This window comes from Nannobrachium achirus, assembly GCF_963921795.1.
Source record: "Nannobrachium achirus genome assembly, chromosome: 5".
Classification (NCBI taxonomy): domain Eukaryota; kingdom Metazoa; phylum Chordata; class Actinopteri; order Myctophiformes; family Myctophidae; genus Nannobrachium; species Nannobrachium achirus.
Window position 1 is genome coordinate 40,811,256 of NC_137814.1, and position 18,444 is coordinate 40,829,699.

The 18,444-nt window shown below is 43.4% G+C and overlaps 1 protein-coding gene across 1 annotated transcript in view; it reads right to left on the reverse strand.

The window, feature by feature from the left end:
- col15a1b (collagen, type XV, alpha 1b) overlaps nucleotides 1-18,444 on the reverse strand; it is a gene marked incomplete at both ends in the record, with an annotated part of 63,874 nt that overhangs the window by 34,341 nt on the left and 11,089 nt on the right. Inside the window, one exon of the mRNA XM_080725797.1 lies at nucleotides 162-349. Within this exon, the coding sequence (XP_080581923.1) occupies nucleotides 162-349 (188 nt within the window). The remainder of the gene's footprint in view (nucleotides 1-161; nucleotides 350-18,444) is intronic.

An 18,444-nucleotide genomic window follows, 5' to 3' on the forward strand; every position in this document is an offset into this window, starting at 1 on the left:
AAACATGCTTGACCAGGAAAAATGTTTGTGATTTTACATATATTTAGATAAATAGTTTTATTCAATGCCACAAAAACACAACACAACTGACCCCAGGTTGTTTATCTCTCCAGTATTACGATGCATGTATTAGTCTCATATTATCTCATCTTTTGTCTTACCGTGACAATGATGGCAAAGTCCCGATAGAAGGGGTCCGGTACAAAGGTTCTTGTGAGGCGGCCAATGTTTGTGTCAGGTCCAAAGCTGTAGGCCGGGAAGCCCTCATAGCCGGGGGTGAAGGAGACGGAGGGGGGGAGGGGCACACCAATCAGCTCTGTGAGGTCCAAATGACCACCTGAAGCCCGTTCTGGGGAACACACACAAACAGACAATCATTATTATATCTTTCATAAGCTACTAAATCAGGTGGGATGAATGTATATAGACCAGGGGTCTTCAACGTTTTCAGGTCAAGGACCCCTTAGCTGATAGAGAGATGAAGCAGGGACCCCCAGATTCCATATAGTTTCATTGTTTGACAACACAATCATCAATCAGTGTATTTTGGATTCATGTCAATTTGTGTTATCAGAAATGAAATCACTTGAACCGTCAATAATGTTTAATAAACTTGACCTTTCACTCTGTACTTAGTGTGCTCTTTTTTCCCCTCTACACCAAACCTCTGTGCCGAAAATAGCCGATCTACAAGCTCACAACGCCTCGCAGCGCGAGGCGGTGTGAGCTTGTAGATCAGCTATTTTTGTCTAAAGTTCCCAGAATATGGACGTTAGGGTTCAAGTGGTTAATATAAAAGAGGAAAAAGATTTGAGGGGTCCCGGACCCCCTGTTGAAGACCCCTGATATAGACTTAAGTTGGTGTTGAAAGCTTGAACTGTATGTTCAGCACTGGTTGGCAATACAAAACAAGAAGAGAAACACAAAGGGCAGACAGGGACAGTGAAATAGACAGGTAGTCTATTTGAGAGAGCTACCGGTAGGTCTTTCTTCCATAACTTTTTTCTGTATTAGGTGACATACTAAAACCTATTATTGTCACATTTCTTAAGCTATTTTTGCCAACGAATCGGAGATCTGATACCAAAAACGTAAGAAAAAAATAATAATAATGTGATGTCTCATTTAAAAAAAAAAAAAAAAATTGCCAATTAACATTTAGACACTGGCAAGATGCACTGACAGGTTTGATTTGTACACACTAAAGCGTCAAAATAACACTTACATTTCGCTGTATACCATTACGTTACAGAAGGAACCTCAAGGGTGAGTTTAATTTGACTTGATTTGAGCCAGACTGGCTACGCCCCACTGCCTGGCCCCAAACAGACATAATCCTCAATGAACAGACACTGCTCTGCAATTAGTGTGGGTGATTAGAATGAGTGTGTCTGGGTGTGTGTTCGCGTGTATATGGACATGCATACGAGTGTGTGTGTGTGTGTGTGTGTGTGTGTGTGTGTGTGTGTGTGTGTGTGTGTGTGTGTGTGTGTGTGTGTGTGTGTGTGAGTGTGTGTGAGTGTGTGTGTGTGGGGGGGGGGGGGGTGTAAAGATGGCTCCACACATTCTCTCTGTTCCCCCCACTATGGAGCCTGTCTCCCGTAGCGACAAACTCTCACCTCGACATTCCACCCAGGCTTACTACTAGGATGTATGTCTCAACGCACAAACACACACCCCACACACACACGCGCGCACGCGCACACATACACACGCACATGTATGTAATGCACGCCCGGCCCTTCCTGCACATCACATACAACACTTACTGTTATGACTTCAAATCAATACCACCATTGTTTCAAACTTTAGCCCCGATTACGTTAAATTAACTTTTTTTTAATAGCCAATTTACATGCTGACAATATGTCACGATACGACGCATTGTGAGCTTGTAGATTTGCTATTTTCACTGTTTTTGGATGTCACCATTATAAAAGGACATATAGAAAAATACAGGGTTATAGGGTTAACAGGTACAGGATAAAGGACTACTTGGCTACTACCTGCTCAATTCAGGTTTCTGTAGATTTTGTGTTATTTTTATGTGAAGCTTTGTGTGCTACTGTTTTGGCCAGGACTCCTTTGCAAAAGAGAATTTGAATCTCAACGGACTATTCCTGGTAAAATAAAGGTGAAATAAAATAAAATAACAAAAAAGTGGAGACATACAATGTTTGTTACAAAAAATATTTTAGAAGTTTTGGTAAGACTTTATACTACAATGCGCTAAACCACATTTATAATGTATGCTTAATAACTTATAACAAAGACACTTTATAGCTAACTAACTAAGTTAAAGGTGTATTCAGTGATAATGAAAGTGGCCGGGGGTCATCTTGTCCCTTACTGGCCTTACAGCGTGGAAATGTTTGTTTTTTTACACCATTATAATGTTCTCCTTTTGATCATCAGACCCAATCACTGAATATTGGTAGGCCTACGTCTCCAGCTTCAGGATATGTATGATACTGATTTACTACGAGACTGTGGCATTTTATGAGTTCAGTAGTTTACAATCTAGGCATTTAGCAGATGTTCTTAATTCAGAGCGACTGTGGTTCTCAAAACTTGTATTTTGACTATCATAACTAAACATCAACATAACTACGGCCATACTCTACCCTGATTGGTCGAGGACTGGCTGGCCACCTCTGAAAACCGAATCTAGCTATGCTTGTAACACGGGCCATGGTGGAAGTCCTTATATGGTCAGCACACATTCTAGTGAGGAGAATGAATGGAAAATGTACCAATTTGAACTTTATTTGAATGAAATACAATCACTGAATATACCTTTAAGGTAGTTAGTATGTGCTGTTCCATTGAGCTTATTATGCATTATGACCAGGACTTAAAATATGTTAAGTTGTCATGGATGAATATTTTGGTTAACGGCCCAGCCTTATTTACTGTAGACTACATGGAAAAATGATTGTGCATACTGCATACATCTCATGAAAATAAAGAATACATTGTATGTATAAGGTAGGTAGGTAGGTAGGTACTTTATTATTATTTATAACGAAAATGTAACACGCACACACACACACACACACACACACACACACACACACACACACACACACACACACACACACACACACACACACACACACACACACACACACACACACACATACTCATACATAAAAACAGACATGTCATTAACACACACACATATTATGGTGTACAGACTGGTGTTTTTAGGCCAGACAAGTCAAAATGTGGGGGTCTCTAATTCATCTGCCTGACCAACTGGAAACATACCAGATTAAAGACTTGCATGTGTGTGTGTGTGTGTGTGTGTGTGTGTGTGTGTGTGTGTGTGATATTCAACACATGTAGGCACCCACACACACACACGCATTAACGCATGCAGCGTATGCACTATGCAATGCATGCAACGTACGCACGCAACACAGCGCGCAATGCACGCACGCAACGCACGTACGCAGGGAAACCCTGAACCTCCAGATGTACAGAGTTGTTAGTGCTCTGTAATGAGTGAAGAGAACAGACAAGCACTGCTCTGAGAAAGCATGAGTTACAGCCAACATGTTTACATGTGTAAACATGTACCTATTGTTTAACACAGGGGTCTTCAACCTTTTCAGGCCAAGGACCCCTTAGTTGAGAGAGAGTTGAAGCAGGGACCCCCACAACTTTATCATAGATTCATTGTTTGACAGCACAATCATCACTGTATTTTGGATTCATGTCAATTTGTGTTTTCAGATATTTAACCACTTGAACCGTCAATACTTAATAATCTTGACCTTTCACTCCATACTTAGTCTGCTCTTTTTCCCCTCTACACCAAAAGCTCTTTGCAGAAAATAGCCGATCTACAAGCTCACAACGCCTCGCGCTGCGAGGCATTGTGAGCTTGTAGATCTGCTATTTTTGGCTAAAGTTCTCAGAATATGGACACTAGGGTTCAAGTGGTTATTATAAAAAAAGGAGAAAAAAAGTTTCTATCACTCAAAGATTTGGAGGACCCCCTGTAGTAACTCTGAGGACCCCCTAGGGCTCCCGGACCCCCTGTTGAAGACCCATGGTTTAACATATTACTGCTGCACTGTCGCTGGTCATTCATTCCAGCCCGGTTCTCTTTTTCAAAGATTAGTTATTTTCTCCCGGCCTCAGTACCTTAAGGCACAGAATGATGGTTTCATTTGAGAATAAGCACTTTGGCAGACGCACATTTGGTTTTACGTCACTAACGTCACTAACGCATCTTGTCGGCAAGCGTTGAGTTGATTTGACAGCTTGCAGATCTGCTATTTTCACCAAAACGTTGTCTATTTTCACCAAATGTGCCTATTATCACATGTAATAGATTAAGACAAATTAACCTGAGGTTGTGCTTAACATAATTTATGTATTTTCTTCAATTACTCTCAAATAGCTAGTCAACAAAATAATTCAGGCGGTCAATAATTTCTTTATACTTCATTCAGTTAGCCACCATGTTAAATATTTGGTAAATCAACTGAGCACAAGCCAGTTAGTCATCCAGCCAGTCAAATAATCCCTCATTCATTTCAGTCAATTGTAAAGGATTTATCCATTCTCTATTTTCCAAGCCCCTCCTCCTGGACATAATCCCAGTCATGGTGGCTACAAAGAACCTTGATCAGCTTGTGGTGACTTCTAAACCATATACTATACTAATACTATCAACCCTCTTGCCAAGCTTAAACTTTTAAAACCACCTTAACCCGGCAATGCCACGCAAAAGCCTCATCTTGCTAAGCTCACACTTTCTCGAGTTCTCAAAGAAAACACACAGCGCAGCAGGATATGTTTGTGGCATACGCATACCAGTGAATGACCCCAAAGTTGCAGAGCGTTTTACTGACAAAGAGGTGCAATATATGCTGCAAATGATAAAATACCTGGAGTATGACAATGCACATTTGTGACATGATCACTGAACACCAGGACTTGAGTGACTGGAGGACCAATATGAAAGAATCCCCAAGAACCCCATAAGACCCCACATTGAATGTAAATATAAAGTTAGGACGGGAAATGCAACCCACTCTGAACTAAATATATGCCAGGGACAAGGTTGGAACTGGACACTGAGAAGTGAAATTATTCTTGCATCCTCCCATGCCTGTAAAAATACTCCTCTCCCCTCCTCTCTCTTTGCTCTAACATGGGTGAAACTCACCATTCTTCCAGCGTTTCAGAGGTTTGTTCCTGGCCCTGGCTTTGCTGTCCTGGGTGGGTGGGCCAGTATAACCCCCAGGGAGAGTCGTCCCAGGCTCTGGCGTGCTGTAACCCGGGTAGGGTGCACCGAGGCTGGGCGTAGGGGCCGGGACAGTGCCTACACTCTGAGTATCATTGCTCTGGGTACCATTCACTGTTCCACTGGCCTCCTCTGCCGCCACTGTCCTCTCTGTCATAGACGACTGGGTGGTGAGGGGGTCCGGGGAGGTGAAGAATGGAGAGGTGGATGGAGCAATGGAGGTGGGAGAGGAAGTGGTTCTGGGTTTAGGACCCCCCAGTATGGTCCACCACCACTGGGCCCGCACAGCAGGGGAAAGCAACAAGAGGAGGACGAGGGACATGCGAAAGGCATCCATCCTGTCTTTGACACCGATGTGTGCGTATGTGCACACACTCACACATACACACAGAGTGATACTGGCACACTGTACTACCACCGCAGACACACAAAGATCCACACACAGCTACCTGTGGCAACACAATTCTACACACATAGAATATTCCACCTATATGCAGTGCACAGTGCACACGGCTACATGTATGAGATGCTATACATTCTCTCACACACATGCATGCGTGCACATAGGCACAGATTGCACACACACAAACACGCACACATGCAAAGGTCCCACAGAGTCCCGTGAGGGAGGATATTCCAGTAGTCCAAGGATTCCAATACAGAAGAAAGAACAAGTGAACCACAAACCCCTTCCTCTCCCTTTCTCTCTCTCTGTCTCTATGTGTGATTGTCCTGCACTGACACCGACCCTAAGTATCACTATGTGCTTTTGTTCTGTCCTCTTGCACTTCTCCTGTTATTCTCCTCTCCTTGTCATGTCCTCCTTCTCATCTCTCTCTCTCTCTCTCTCTCTCTCTGTTTGTAACTCCCTCGTGTGTCTCTCTCTCTCTCTCTCTCTCTGACGTCCCCACAGCCTACACTATGTAATTATTGACATGCCCTCCTCCAGCATTTTACAACACAGCAGACTTGACTCTCTCTCTCTCTCTCTCTCTCTCTCTCTCTCTCTCTTTCCCAACCTTGCTCAGACAGGCAGATTAGAGAGTTCTCTCCTCCTCCTCCTCCCTCTCCTCTCATCCCATCACTGTGTGATGGGATGAGAGTCATTGTGGCCAATTGAGTCCCCCTCACCCCCTCTCCACTGCTCAGAAAGCCAACAAGTGGCCCCTCAGCTCAAGCCCACCAACACACACTAGTAACGCACAGAAATGCAGAGCTCAGGCCCTCCTCAGTCGGCCAGGCGGTCTGTAAACCAACCCCATGTTACAGTATACATACATACTTTTGGCTGGTTTAAGTCTGATTCTTTGCTGTGTCATTTTCTCCCTCGTTTCATGTATGATTCTCCACTATGTATAATCTTGTGGTATTTTTCCTTAGAGAAACACCACACAATCAGCCTAAAAAGGACACACAGAAGATAAACCAGCCATCACCTCTGTTCCATATGCAGCCTCCATTCCGAAGCTCACACTATCTAGACTTGAACTAAAAAGAGCCAGAAAGGGGGCAGCCAGACCACCCTTTGGGTGTAGTAGTGACAGCAGGAATGCTAAGATGCTGATCTTACACTGTGTGTGCTTCATTTTGTGGAGTGGATAATTTCTTGGTGTAACACCGCAAGTTGTGAATGGTATACATTGCAGTTTTGCCAGCCCTGCACACGCAAGCAGCGCATATAGAAATAACTGTGCACATATGAAGCAAGAAGCAACAGATTCAACCTCTCAGTTGGATGATGCTGAAACTGAAACTTGAAATCCAAATGGCTGGCAATAATCAATACAAAAGAAAGAAAGAAAGAAAGAAAGAAAGAAAGAAAGAAAGAAAGGAAAACATAGAGACTATAGAGACAGAGAAAGAGCGGAAAGAGGAAAATGAGACAGGAGAAAGGTTGGAGAAAGAGACTAAAACGGAGCGAGAACAGAAGGGAAGACAAATGTAGTGACGGCCGGGTAGAGAGAAGAAGAGTGAGAATGGAGAGAACAGAGGGATACATATAGACACACGGAGAGAGAGAGAGACAGAGAGAGAGAGAGAGAGGCCCATGGTGGCGATGATGACAAAGGAAGGACTGTTCTGCTGTGCTGTGTTTCTCTCTTTACAGTAAATGTTTTGCTGAGGTCCAGGATGGGGACCTGATGGGCTGCTGCTGGTCTGCTCTGAGCGGAGGGGAACGTTGACAGCATTTTCACTCACTGTCAAAGTCTGAATGTTCACTAAACTCAGAGAAAACTAGAAGCAGTGTTCTTCCGAGCACAGGTACTCTCCACCAGACCAGGCGTCCTGGTGGTGTTATAATAGGCCAATGTAAAAAGGGTGGCATGTGTTCTTTGCCAATCTTAGACCTTTCATGGCAGTCGGACGCTACATGCATAATTTGAGGCATTGTGTTCCAAAAATGTGTTTTGCTAAAGTCTACCTGCTGATGGCACTATAACAGGCCAATGTGAAAAGGGTAGCATTTGTTCCTTGACCTAGTGGGAATATGTGTGGCAAATTTCACGGTAATCGCAAGCTGCGTTGATGATTTGAGGCATTTTGTTCAAAAACGGAGCAATCCTGCAAACTTTGGAAGCCAATATTAGCCAATTAGGATGGAATATGAAATATCAGACGGATCGGACTTGATCACATGACTATAGAGATACTGATTTGCATGATTGTTGGAGAAAATGTGATGTAGTAATAGCAAAGAATGTGTTTTACATAAGTTGTCCTCCTGGTGGCGCTATAAAAGGCAAATGTGAAAAATGCAGGGCAAAGGTTTATCCTTAGCCTCTAGGGAGTGTGCATAGTTTCCAGTGGAGTTAAAGGTAAAAACACAAATTGTCCTGTTATAACGCCACCATGAGGCTGATTTGAGAAATTTGAATGGCATTTCTTCCTTGGCCTAGTGGGAACGTGCGCGCCCAATTTCACCAAGATTGCACGCTGTGTTCATGATTTGAGGCATTTTGTTCAAAACGGAGCAATCCTGCAAACTTTGGAAGCCAATTATAGCCAATCAGGATGGAATATGGAAAATTGTACTGATCCATGTTGATCACATGACTGTAGAGATACTGTCTACTGATTTGAAGGATTTGTGGACAAAATCTCTAAGAGTAGTGTACAGTAATGTGTTTTGCAAACATCGGCCTCATGGTGGCGCTAGAACAGGGCCATTTGAAGAATGTGGGGCAGAGGTTCTGAATTGGCATCCAGAGAGTGTGTGTGCTCATTTTGGCAGCGACCGGCGCCGGAGATTAGCTGGTAATAAACTGGATGGACGCACGGACGCACGGACGCACGCACGCACGGACGGACGGACGGACGGACAGGGGTGAAAACATACTCTCCCTCATGCCTTCAGCTGGTGGAGACAACAATAGCCTAATTACTTGTCCCGGAAGGAAGTTGCAGAAGGGCAATCTCAGGAAGAGGTAGAAGAGGTATGACAAACATCAGCCTCAGCGAGTTGTGATCTACACTATAGCTGGCATTAATGGCAGCCCTATTGCTGCTACACTGTTGCACCGCCTACAAAGAGGATTTTCTGTGTGAAATTCACTCCATTTAGAAGGTCTATGGAATTGTCTGGGCAGGCTGGGCTGTCTGAGACACAGTGTGCTATCTGTATAATATTCAACCTGCCAGTGTTAATTTGTCTATTTGCTCTGAGAGTGCGCAAATCACAAATGTAACCAAAGTGGACTCCTATTTGGTTACATTTGTACACTCTCAGAGTTAAATCAACACTCAGGACTTTACAGGGTACTCATTAAGACATACTTGAAGCATTTGGTGGGACGTGCATCATAAAGGACCAGTGGAGGTGGGGTGGGAGGTCCTCAAATGGAGCAGATGATGGGTTTAGGGGCTAAGTGGAAGGTGGGGGTGGAGAGAGAGCCCCTGGGGCTGGGAGGCCTGATTAGACATGGATTAACCAGGGATGGGCATTGGGGCTGTGAGGAGGGGAAAGTATCAGGGGCAGGCAGGGGTGTCACACCAAATTCTGGGCCCTGGGTACAATGATTCACTGTGGGCCCCCCATGAATGGGAACACATTATTATGCATTATTTTGTGCTTTAACCATTGAAAAATAGCAGATATACAAGCTCACAGCGCAAAATCATGAAAGTTTCTGCAAGTCTTTGAATATTTTTGACACGATTCTATAAATGTCTTCTAAATCCTTCTAAGTTTTTTTTTGAAAAACCTATGTTTCTATGTCAGTGGTGCTCAAACCTTTTCATGTGAAGGACCCCCAAAATGATATGTATTTGGCCACGGACCCCCATCTCAAAACTTTAGTTTAGTTTTTCGCTTGAAAAATACACATATTTCAAAGATTTGCACACATTTTCACGTCAATAGCTTGTATATCTGCTATTTTTCAATAGCTAAAGTATAAAACGGCTTGTATATCTGCTATTTTTCAATAGCTAAAGTATAAAATAATTACCTCCACCTCCACCTTGGGCCCTAGTAACTCAGTCCCACTTTCCCCCCCAGTGTGACGCCCCTGGGGGCAGGAGGGGCAAGCCCTGATGCTCCATTCCACTGGGCCCTGCTATGGCACACCACGCATATGTACTGTATATGTAGTATGTACACACGCTCAGAAACGCATGCACGAGCATGTACATACGCACGCACGCACACATACTGTACATATACACTGTACATCACTCTAAACATGTATAATTCCATGCGTTCACACGTGAAGCTACAAAGATACAAGCTACCCATTCTTTTTCAATGGAAGCCAGCGACTTTAAAGATACAAAGATACTGACGACATTCATACCCGCTACAAAAGCTACAAAATGTTGAGCTGGTTTCAACTTCAGCTACAGTACAAAGCTACAAATATGCTGTGTATAGATTTGTATCTGGTACACAGTATGTCCACACTCATGTCATCCACATGGATCTGTCCCATTTAGCGCCACCTTCAGGCCCATTTTTAAAACACATTTTGGACACTGCTCCTACAGATTTTCCCTAAAATCACGCTGCGACCTGACGGTCGCTTATCTCCCGATTAGGGAGTCTTACTGGTATATGCCAGTGTGAACGCAGCATTAGCCTTTTTGCATTTAATAAAGGTCAGTGTAAACTAGGGCCGGCTAATGCAACTTTGCGTAGTTTGAAATGGCAAACTGATCATGGATTCTCTGCCTGTATTTTCCAAACTCTGAGATGTTTTGTAATGTAGTAGCTATTAGCTAACTTGATTTTCATGCCGGATGTAAAGTGTATTTCAAGGCTAGAGCCAATGTTCTACACCCTAGAGTTGTGCTGGTTATGTATAGGCCTACTAACATTAGCAGTAATGCGTAGGCAAAGTGAAAATCCTAGATGCCTTCAAAGTTGGAAATATTTGACATAATAGGCTATATCAGTTCTAATAGGCAGGGCCGTTATATATGAGAATAGATCTATGCGTCACCTTCCAAAACAGCAAAAGCACGTCAGGAGATATAAATGAAATGAAAGGGGCGAGGTTAAGGAAACGACAACAAATAGCTTTTGAAACATAATTATGGCTCCAACATGAATAACAAAGCGGACAGGTTCATTTTCTAGGAACTGGTAATCCAAAATTCCAAATAATCTAAATTCTCATGACACCTTTCAAAGAAAACATTTGACATGGGGTGGCCCCATTCTGGCGCCTGGAGTTGTGGAAGAAGACAGGGGAGAGGTGAAGGGGTTGCTGCCCTTCACCCTTCCCCTCTCTCTCACTTCCCAATCTACCTACTAACTAACCATCCCCACAATAAACTCTAATTGGTTTACTGTCAGGACCAATCGCATGATGGATGCTATGAATACATATGGATGACAGACAGGAATTTGCAAGACCTGTAAACACATTTCTGGTCAACACAGAATCATGTTTCAATGTTTTCATCTTATTTCCATCTACATATCGTCGTTGTCGGGTGGAAACCTTGTATGTCCAAAACCGTTTGTTTTGTATTTATCATTTAAAAAATGATTTAAACTAGTGAAAACAGCCGATCTACAAGCACACAACGCCTCGCACCGCGAGGCGTTGTGTGCTTGTAGATCTGCTCTTTTCACTACTTTTGTGCGACGGTCTTGTATGATGAAGCAGGGCTTTGCTTTGGGAAAAAATGTACACATTTGAAACTTGGAGATACAAGGTTTCTGCCCGACAGTGACGATATGTGTTGTTATTTTTTTAACTACAGCCAGTGTGCATAAGCTTGATATTGTAATCATTTACATTGCAAGGCAAACAGCACGGTCCCTTTGCAATTCATCTCATGGGAAATGACAATTCAACACATCCAAGACAAGACTTCATCAAACCTACCCAGCCAGTTACAATAGATAATTTAAAATAAATAAATACATGAAATAAAAATAGATTGACAGTTGGCCAAATACATCGGTGTGAAACTCACATACACATTATTGCATTATGCACATTTCTGTTCGTCAGGAGAAATGGGTTCTTTTATGGGCGCCTCAGTAATATTTTATGTATTTTTTACCTTTTTGGAAATGTTGAAATTGTATTATTAGCATGCAAGAATTTATGACCGCATAATTTTTAAATGCTTATGAGGTACAGTTGATAAACCTCTAAGGAGTTGAGAGTGTTGAGAGTGAGAATATGTTAGTTCAAGAAACACACAGGGAAACAACAGGGAAAATTTGCTCCCACCACCACACATACTGGTCCTTTGGCTCCACCAAATGGCCATAGACGGTACACCATTCAGAGGGCTTCCAACTTAAGTTGGACAGACTCGAGATGTCACTATAATCCCTTTGTATATCATTTTCATTTCAATTATTGAAAACGGACAATGCAAAAGTATTGACATACGTCAGGACATAGTGTGCACAGCACATGATTTACACATTACTCCATTGCCCAAGGATGGGCAATCTCCAAGCCTAACAATGGCGTGGTGGGGCACTGCAGGCACTGCGGGCGCTGGCCTACCATGCCAGGCACATACCACATAGCACATAGACTCTGTGTAGCCTGACAGCGTGTTGCTGGTTCGATTCCCGATCATGACCAAATTTGCTGCAAGTCACTCTCCGTCTCTCTCCCCATTTCCTGTCAGCCTACGGTCGTATCAATTAAGGCATAAAAACCTATTAAATAAAAATAAATGGCTTGGTGAAGGACACTTAGTTATTCTTAATATGGGAAGATTAAGCTCACTCACACGCAGCAGGGAATTCAATCCACTGTCACTGTGAGCTTGTATATCTGCTATTTGTGGTGCACACCACCGTCATACAAGAGTGCATATAAAGAAGTTAAGAATTAGAACATTTCAGAGGACAAATTGCAGGCTCCTGATTCTGAATGACCCCAAACAAGATGTGTTGTGGTGTGGGAGAGGAAAGCCACGTGAGCACAGAGAGAACATGGAAACTCCACACAGAAAGGCCCCAGTCCACCCCCAGCGGGATTCAAACCCGCGACCTTCTCGCTGTGAGGAAACAGTGCTACACACTGAGCCAACATGCCCCCTAGTACCATGCATATTATGAAATATGAATGAGATGCTTAGTTCTACTCATAACGCTCTGCAAAACAGTTTAACTTTAACAACGTTTTCAGGCCAAGGACCCCTTAGGTGAGAGAGAGATGAAGCAGGGACCCCCACAACCTGTTCATAGATTCCATATAGTTTCATATTTTGACAGCACAATCATCAGTGTATTTTGGAATCATGTCAATTTGTGTTTTCAGATTTTACTACTTGAACCGTCAATACTTATAAAACGTGACCTTTCAGTCTATACTTAGTCTGCTCTTTTTCCCCTCTACACCAAAGCTCTTTGCCGGAAATAGCCGATCTACAAGCTCACAACGCCTCACAGCGCGAGGTGATGTGAGCTTGTAGATCTGCTATTTCTGGCTAAAGTTCCCCGAATATGGGGCTATAGGGTTAATATAAAAAAAGGAGGAGAAAAAAGTTTCTATCACACAAAGATTTGGAGGACCCCCTGTAGTAACTCTGAGGACCCCCTAGGGGTCCCGGACCCCCTGTTGAAGACCCCTTGGTTTAACTGTTAATTCAATGACACTCATTTTATTTGAAATAATCCTGTTAACCACTTTCAGCTAAGTTGGTATCCCTATTTCGGGCGTGCCATTATAGGTCGAAAAGGTTTGTACACATTTTCAAGAGATCGGAGGACTTATTTCACAACTGCTACTGGCACGGCATGGTCAGGAGAAAAAAGAAAACCTAACCCCAATGACCCTGCACTTGACCAATCACATTATCCGGGGCGGCGGTGACCTACAGCACACCGCCTTTGACATGGAACCTCGTAAAAATCTCAACGGCATAAAATACCTCGACAGCCACATAACATTCTAACTACTTTAAAGAGCGTCTCAAGTGTGGATTTGTCAAATAAACATCAGTTAACATTTGAGTGCCAGCCAATGGGGTTTTGTTGAATTAAGTTAGTGTGTGTGTGTGTGTGTGTGTGTGTGTGTGTGTGTGTGTGTGTGTGTGTGTGTGTGCGTGCGTGCGTGCGTGCGTGCGTACGTGTGTGAGTGTGTGAGCGAATGTTTGTGTTGGGGCGGGCGGCTGGTTACTGCAACTGTATATTTGGCTATGTCAGAGCACATTTGATTGACGGAGCCAGTGGACCAACCCCGAAGCAGGAAGAAGCAAAGTGGGAGGGTGTATGGAGAGGTAAACAGAGAAGAACTGTTCTCAGGTAATTATATAATATGCATACACATCCTCACTCGCAGGCACGCACGCACACAGGCACACAGGCACACACACACACACACACACACACACACACACACACACACACACACACACACACACACACACACACACGCACACACACACGGTGCCAGCCAGCCAAGTAATCAATGAAGCCTGTGTTGCAAGGCTGTTTTTCTCATGCCACCTCCCCTCCCCTCACTCCTCTCCGTCTCCCCTCTTCCTCTACCCATTTTCGATGTGTTTTCATTTCATATATCTGGGTCATGTTCGAAACAGGAAATGTTGGACGTTATTTATGAGCTCTCGCAGGAAAAAGGGGAGCTAGGAACGGCTACGAAAGTCAAACTGAAACATGACATGCGTGTAGTAGTTGGTATCAGAGATGTTTTCAGCCCGTGGTCCCTCGTTTATAATTGTAGAGGCTCTCTTATCACGCATCATGTATTCTGAACACACCACGCACACATCAATACTGTAGCAGCCTCGGCACATAATTATACTGTACACCAGAGGAGACAAGAATAGCCATTTGATAACACTAATTGCCTGCTCTCTAGAGACAGACTGTTGGCTCACACTGTTTTCAAAAGCTTCCGCCTGTCTTCAGTCTGTAGCCAGCTACATCGGAAGTGCTGAAAATGCAAAGGAAAAGAAGGAAGATGTCCCGCCTCCCCCAAAATTCTGTTTCACAACTGCATAACGTAAATAACTTAAATCGCAACTTCTTAGTTCTATGGAAGAAGCACCAGCATGCCACAAAGCACACAATCATACCAATCAATCATTTTAAATTCCATTGCACAATGGGTGTAGAGTTAGACAGTTTAGCTCCAGTTTAGCAAGTGAACCCCCCCCCCACCCACAAAAAAAGAAGAAAAAAAAAAGGTAATCCCATTCTAATTTGAGGAGGGGGCATTGTATCTGTCTATCTACCTGCCTGCGTATCTGTTGACAGTCTGTGTCCATCCGTCTACATAAGATATGTGAATATCTTCCTCCCCATCTGTCCATCTGACTGATCAAATCTCTTTTCAAAGCCCTCAGGGCAGGTTAGAGACACAGAATGACAGGAATGCCATAGATAATGCCACACACAGACATGCTTGCCACCTGTCCTCTTAGCCCACTGATGACAAAGGAAGCACCTGGGAGAAAGCTGTAAGTCTGTTTATGTTGCACTTATAAGTTTAAACTGTTGATCTACATAGAGCTAAAGTGCAAACTAAGAAAACACATTTGAATTCTGCTTATTATGCCTTTTTCTTTACTTCCTCTACTTCTTCTTACCCACTTGACCAACATTGGGCAAAAATAGCCAATCTACAAGCTCAGAACAAGTAACGTGTAACCATGTTGTGAGATTGTACATCGGCTATTTTCGGCAAAGAGATTTGGTGTAGAGGGAAAGGGGAGGGGGGCCTAGTATAGACCCCTGAGGGAAACTGGTCAACGAAGTATAAGGTTTAAAGTGGTTAATTATTATTGGCATAGTACTCTTACTATTATGGAACTATGTCCATTTTTACACTGTGTGTAAAGCCAAAGTTAACATGGGAAAGGAGGCGGAGGAGGGCAATAGAGACATGATGGATGAGAAAAGAAACTAAACGAAGAAGAAGAAGAAGAAGAAAAAGAAGACGACACAAAGGTTATCAGTAGGAGCATTTAACCCCAGGCTAAGATTAACCCCAAATTGATGGAGCCTCACATGCACGCACGCGCACGCATGCACACGCACGCGCGCACACACAGACAAAGACTGAAGGTGCCAGCTGCAGCTGAGGTGTTCATGACATGAAGGGAATTACTGTTGTAGAACATAATCAGAGATTATTCTGATTCTGGGAGGTACTCGACGCTTAGGCTACTGACCAAAATAAGAGAGTGTGTGTGTGTGTGTGTGTGCGTGTGTGCGTGCATGCGTGCGTGCGTGCGTGCGTGCGTGCGTGCGTGCGTGCTTGCTTGCGTGCGTGCGTGTGTGCAGGGCCAACAGTGTGTGCCGTGGGAAGAATCTAGATTGCAATGTGTTGAATGACAGCCAATGTAGTGCAGTGGTCTGCTTGATACCATCAAATAACTGTTACACAAAGACTACACAAGATAGGCTTATACTGATGTTAGATAATATACTGGAGAGGAGAGAGAGGAGAGAGGAGAAAGGAAAGAGGAGAGATGACAGGGGTAAGGGGTAAGGGGTGAGAGGAGAGGAGAGGAGAGGAGAGGAGAGGAGAGGAGAGGAGAGGAGAGGAGAGGAGAGGAGAGGAGAGGAGAGGAGAGGAGAGGAGAGGAGGTCAAGGCCACACATTACCTATTCCGGGGAGAATATTCAGAGAAAATGGCCGATCAAGTTCAAAAAGCGTAGCAATGTGAGCATGTAGATCAGGATGTTTTCAGAGGGGGTATAGAGGTAAGTGGCAAAAGTGATTATAGCGATTCCTGGGAGGTTACTGTAATACCAACTCTGTGTAGAAGGACCATACAGATAGTTTGGGATGATGAGGACATGAGAACACTATTAGCCAGCCTCAGGTCCACAGCTGTTGGCCAGAGAAGATGAATCCACCTGAACCTCACTTTAACCACCATGTTATTGGTGAAATAAACAGGGGCATGATCATTTGGGGATGGCAGATGCCACCCCCTAGTGTTCACATTTAACTTCAAATTCAGTTATTGTATGCATATTGTACCATTAATGTATTAACCACTTTCAAAGTGGCATCCCTATTTTGGGAATGTTCATTATCGACTAACATTTTCAAACATTTTCTCTTTTCGCAACCAAACAAATAATGAAAATAGTTGATCTACAAGCGATAGCAATAGTAGATCTACAAGCTGACAACATAGATCTGCTGTTTTTGGCCTGGACCTAAGTATACATCAGGCATGTGTTTGTGTTGTGATGTACTGAGAGCCAACCATTTTCAGCCTGGCATCCCTACTCCAGGCATGTCATTAGGTGGACATTCTGGAGAAAAAAAAACATACTACGACTCTACGTATAAAACAGGGCTTAAGTGGTCTGGAAATATGCTGAGCCTGAGGTAAGAACCTCTGCACATTGACCGCAAGACACTCTCAGATGCAATGGCAAATTCCAAGGAACACACGTGTACACGTCAAACAGCACTGTAAACAATATATGTGGTTGTTCAGAAATGTACACACCATAATGCATGGGCCTACACATTCACGCACTGTGCACCATGTAAGCAACAAATTAATACTCAGAGCTACATCGTTGTCTAAAACTGCAAACGAATACGCACTTATCAGCTAATACTCAGACACACACACACACACACACACACACACACACACACACACACACACACACACACACACACACACACACACACACACACACAGAGAGAATTTTTTGCCACAGTAACATATGCATCAAGTACCAACACACACACAGACACAGACACAGCCAGCTGTGGTCAGTGCCACAGTGTGTGTAAGGCCTACACAGTTCTGGAGATAGAGCGTGGTATTGTTTGAGGCATGATGTCACATCATCTGCTGAGGGACACTTTCCATTCCATCAAGTGTTCCTGGCCTTCACCCTACCCTGCTAAACTTTTCACCCAACTCACCCCCCCAGCCCCCAACCCCTCCTCTCATTAAAACCTGAGGCCGATTCTACGAAATGTCTTCTAGATCCTTCAAAGGTTTTTTGAAAAACGTATGTTTCTATGATCAGTGGTTCTCAAACGTATTCATGTCAATGACTCCCAAGATTATACGTATGTATGTATTTAATTGCGGACCCACATCTCAAAATATGTTGTTCCAGGGCAGGGACCCCCCAGAAACTTTGAATGACAAAAGTTTGCTTTACAGTTTATATTCAAAGTTTTGCACACATTTTGGCACAACCAGGTTGACCTGGTCTATTTTTAATAGCTAAAGTATAAAATAATGGTTAAAGTGGTTAAAATCTAAAGTGACGCAGATGCTTTCCAGGTCTAAATGGAGTATTAGTAAACACAGAGAAAAATAGGAAAAGAAGAGAGGGAGAGAGGATAGGTGAGGAGAAGAGAGATAATGTAGAGAATCTAAGTGAACATTGACTAACCGATATTTAGAACCAATAAGAGACTTAATCTTGCTCATGTAGGTTAATTGAATAATCGAGATGCAGGGTTTTATGGGGGGATCACGTTTCTTTCTTATACATCAATGATTCAACACAAGAAAATGCTGATAGATTATTTATAATTTAGATTAGATTGATTAACCACTTAAGCCTGTTTTACACAAATAATTGTCCTACAAGCTCACAACAACTCATCACATTGCGATGACTTTATCTAGTATGCCGCTCACTGAATCATTTCTCCATGGGCCAATGGCCTCTGGGTGAGTGGAACTGTTTGCAACTTTTAGGAACTCTGTGGTCAAAAGAGACCAACAGGGTGTCAGGCAAGCACCCT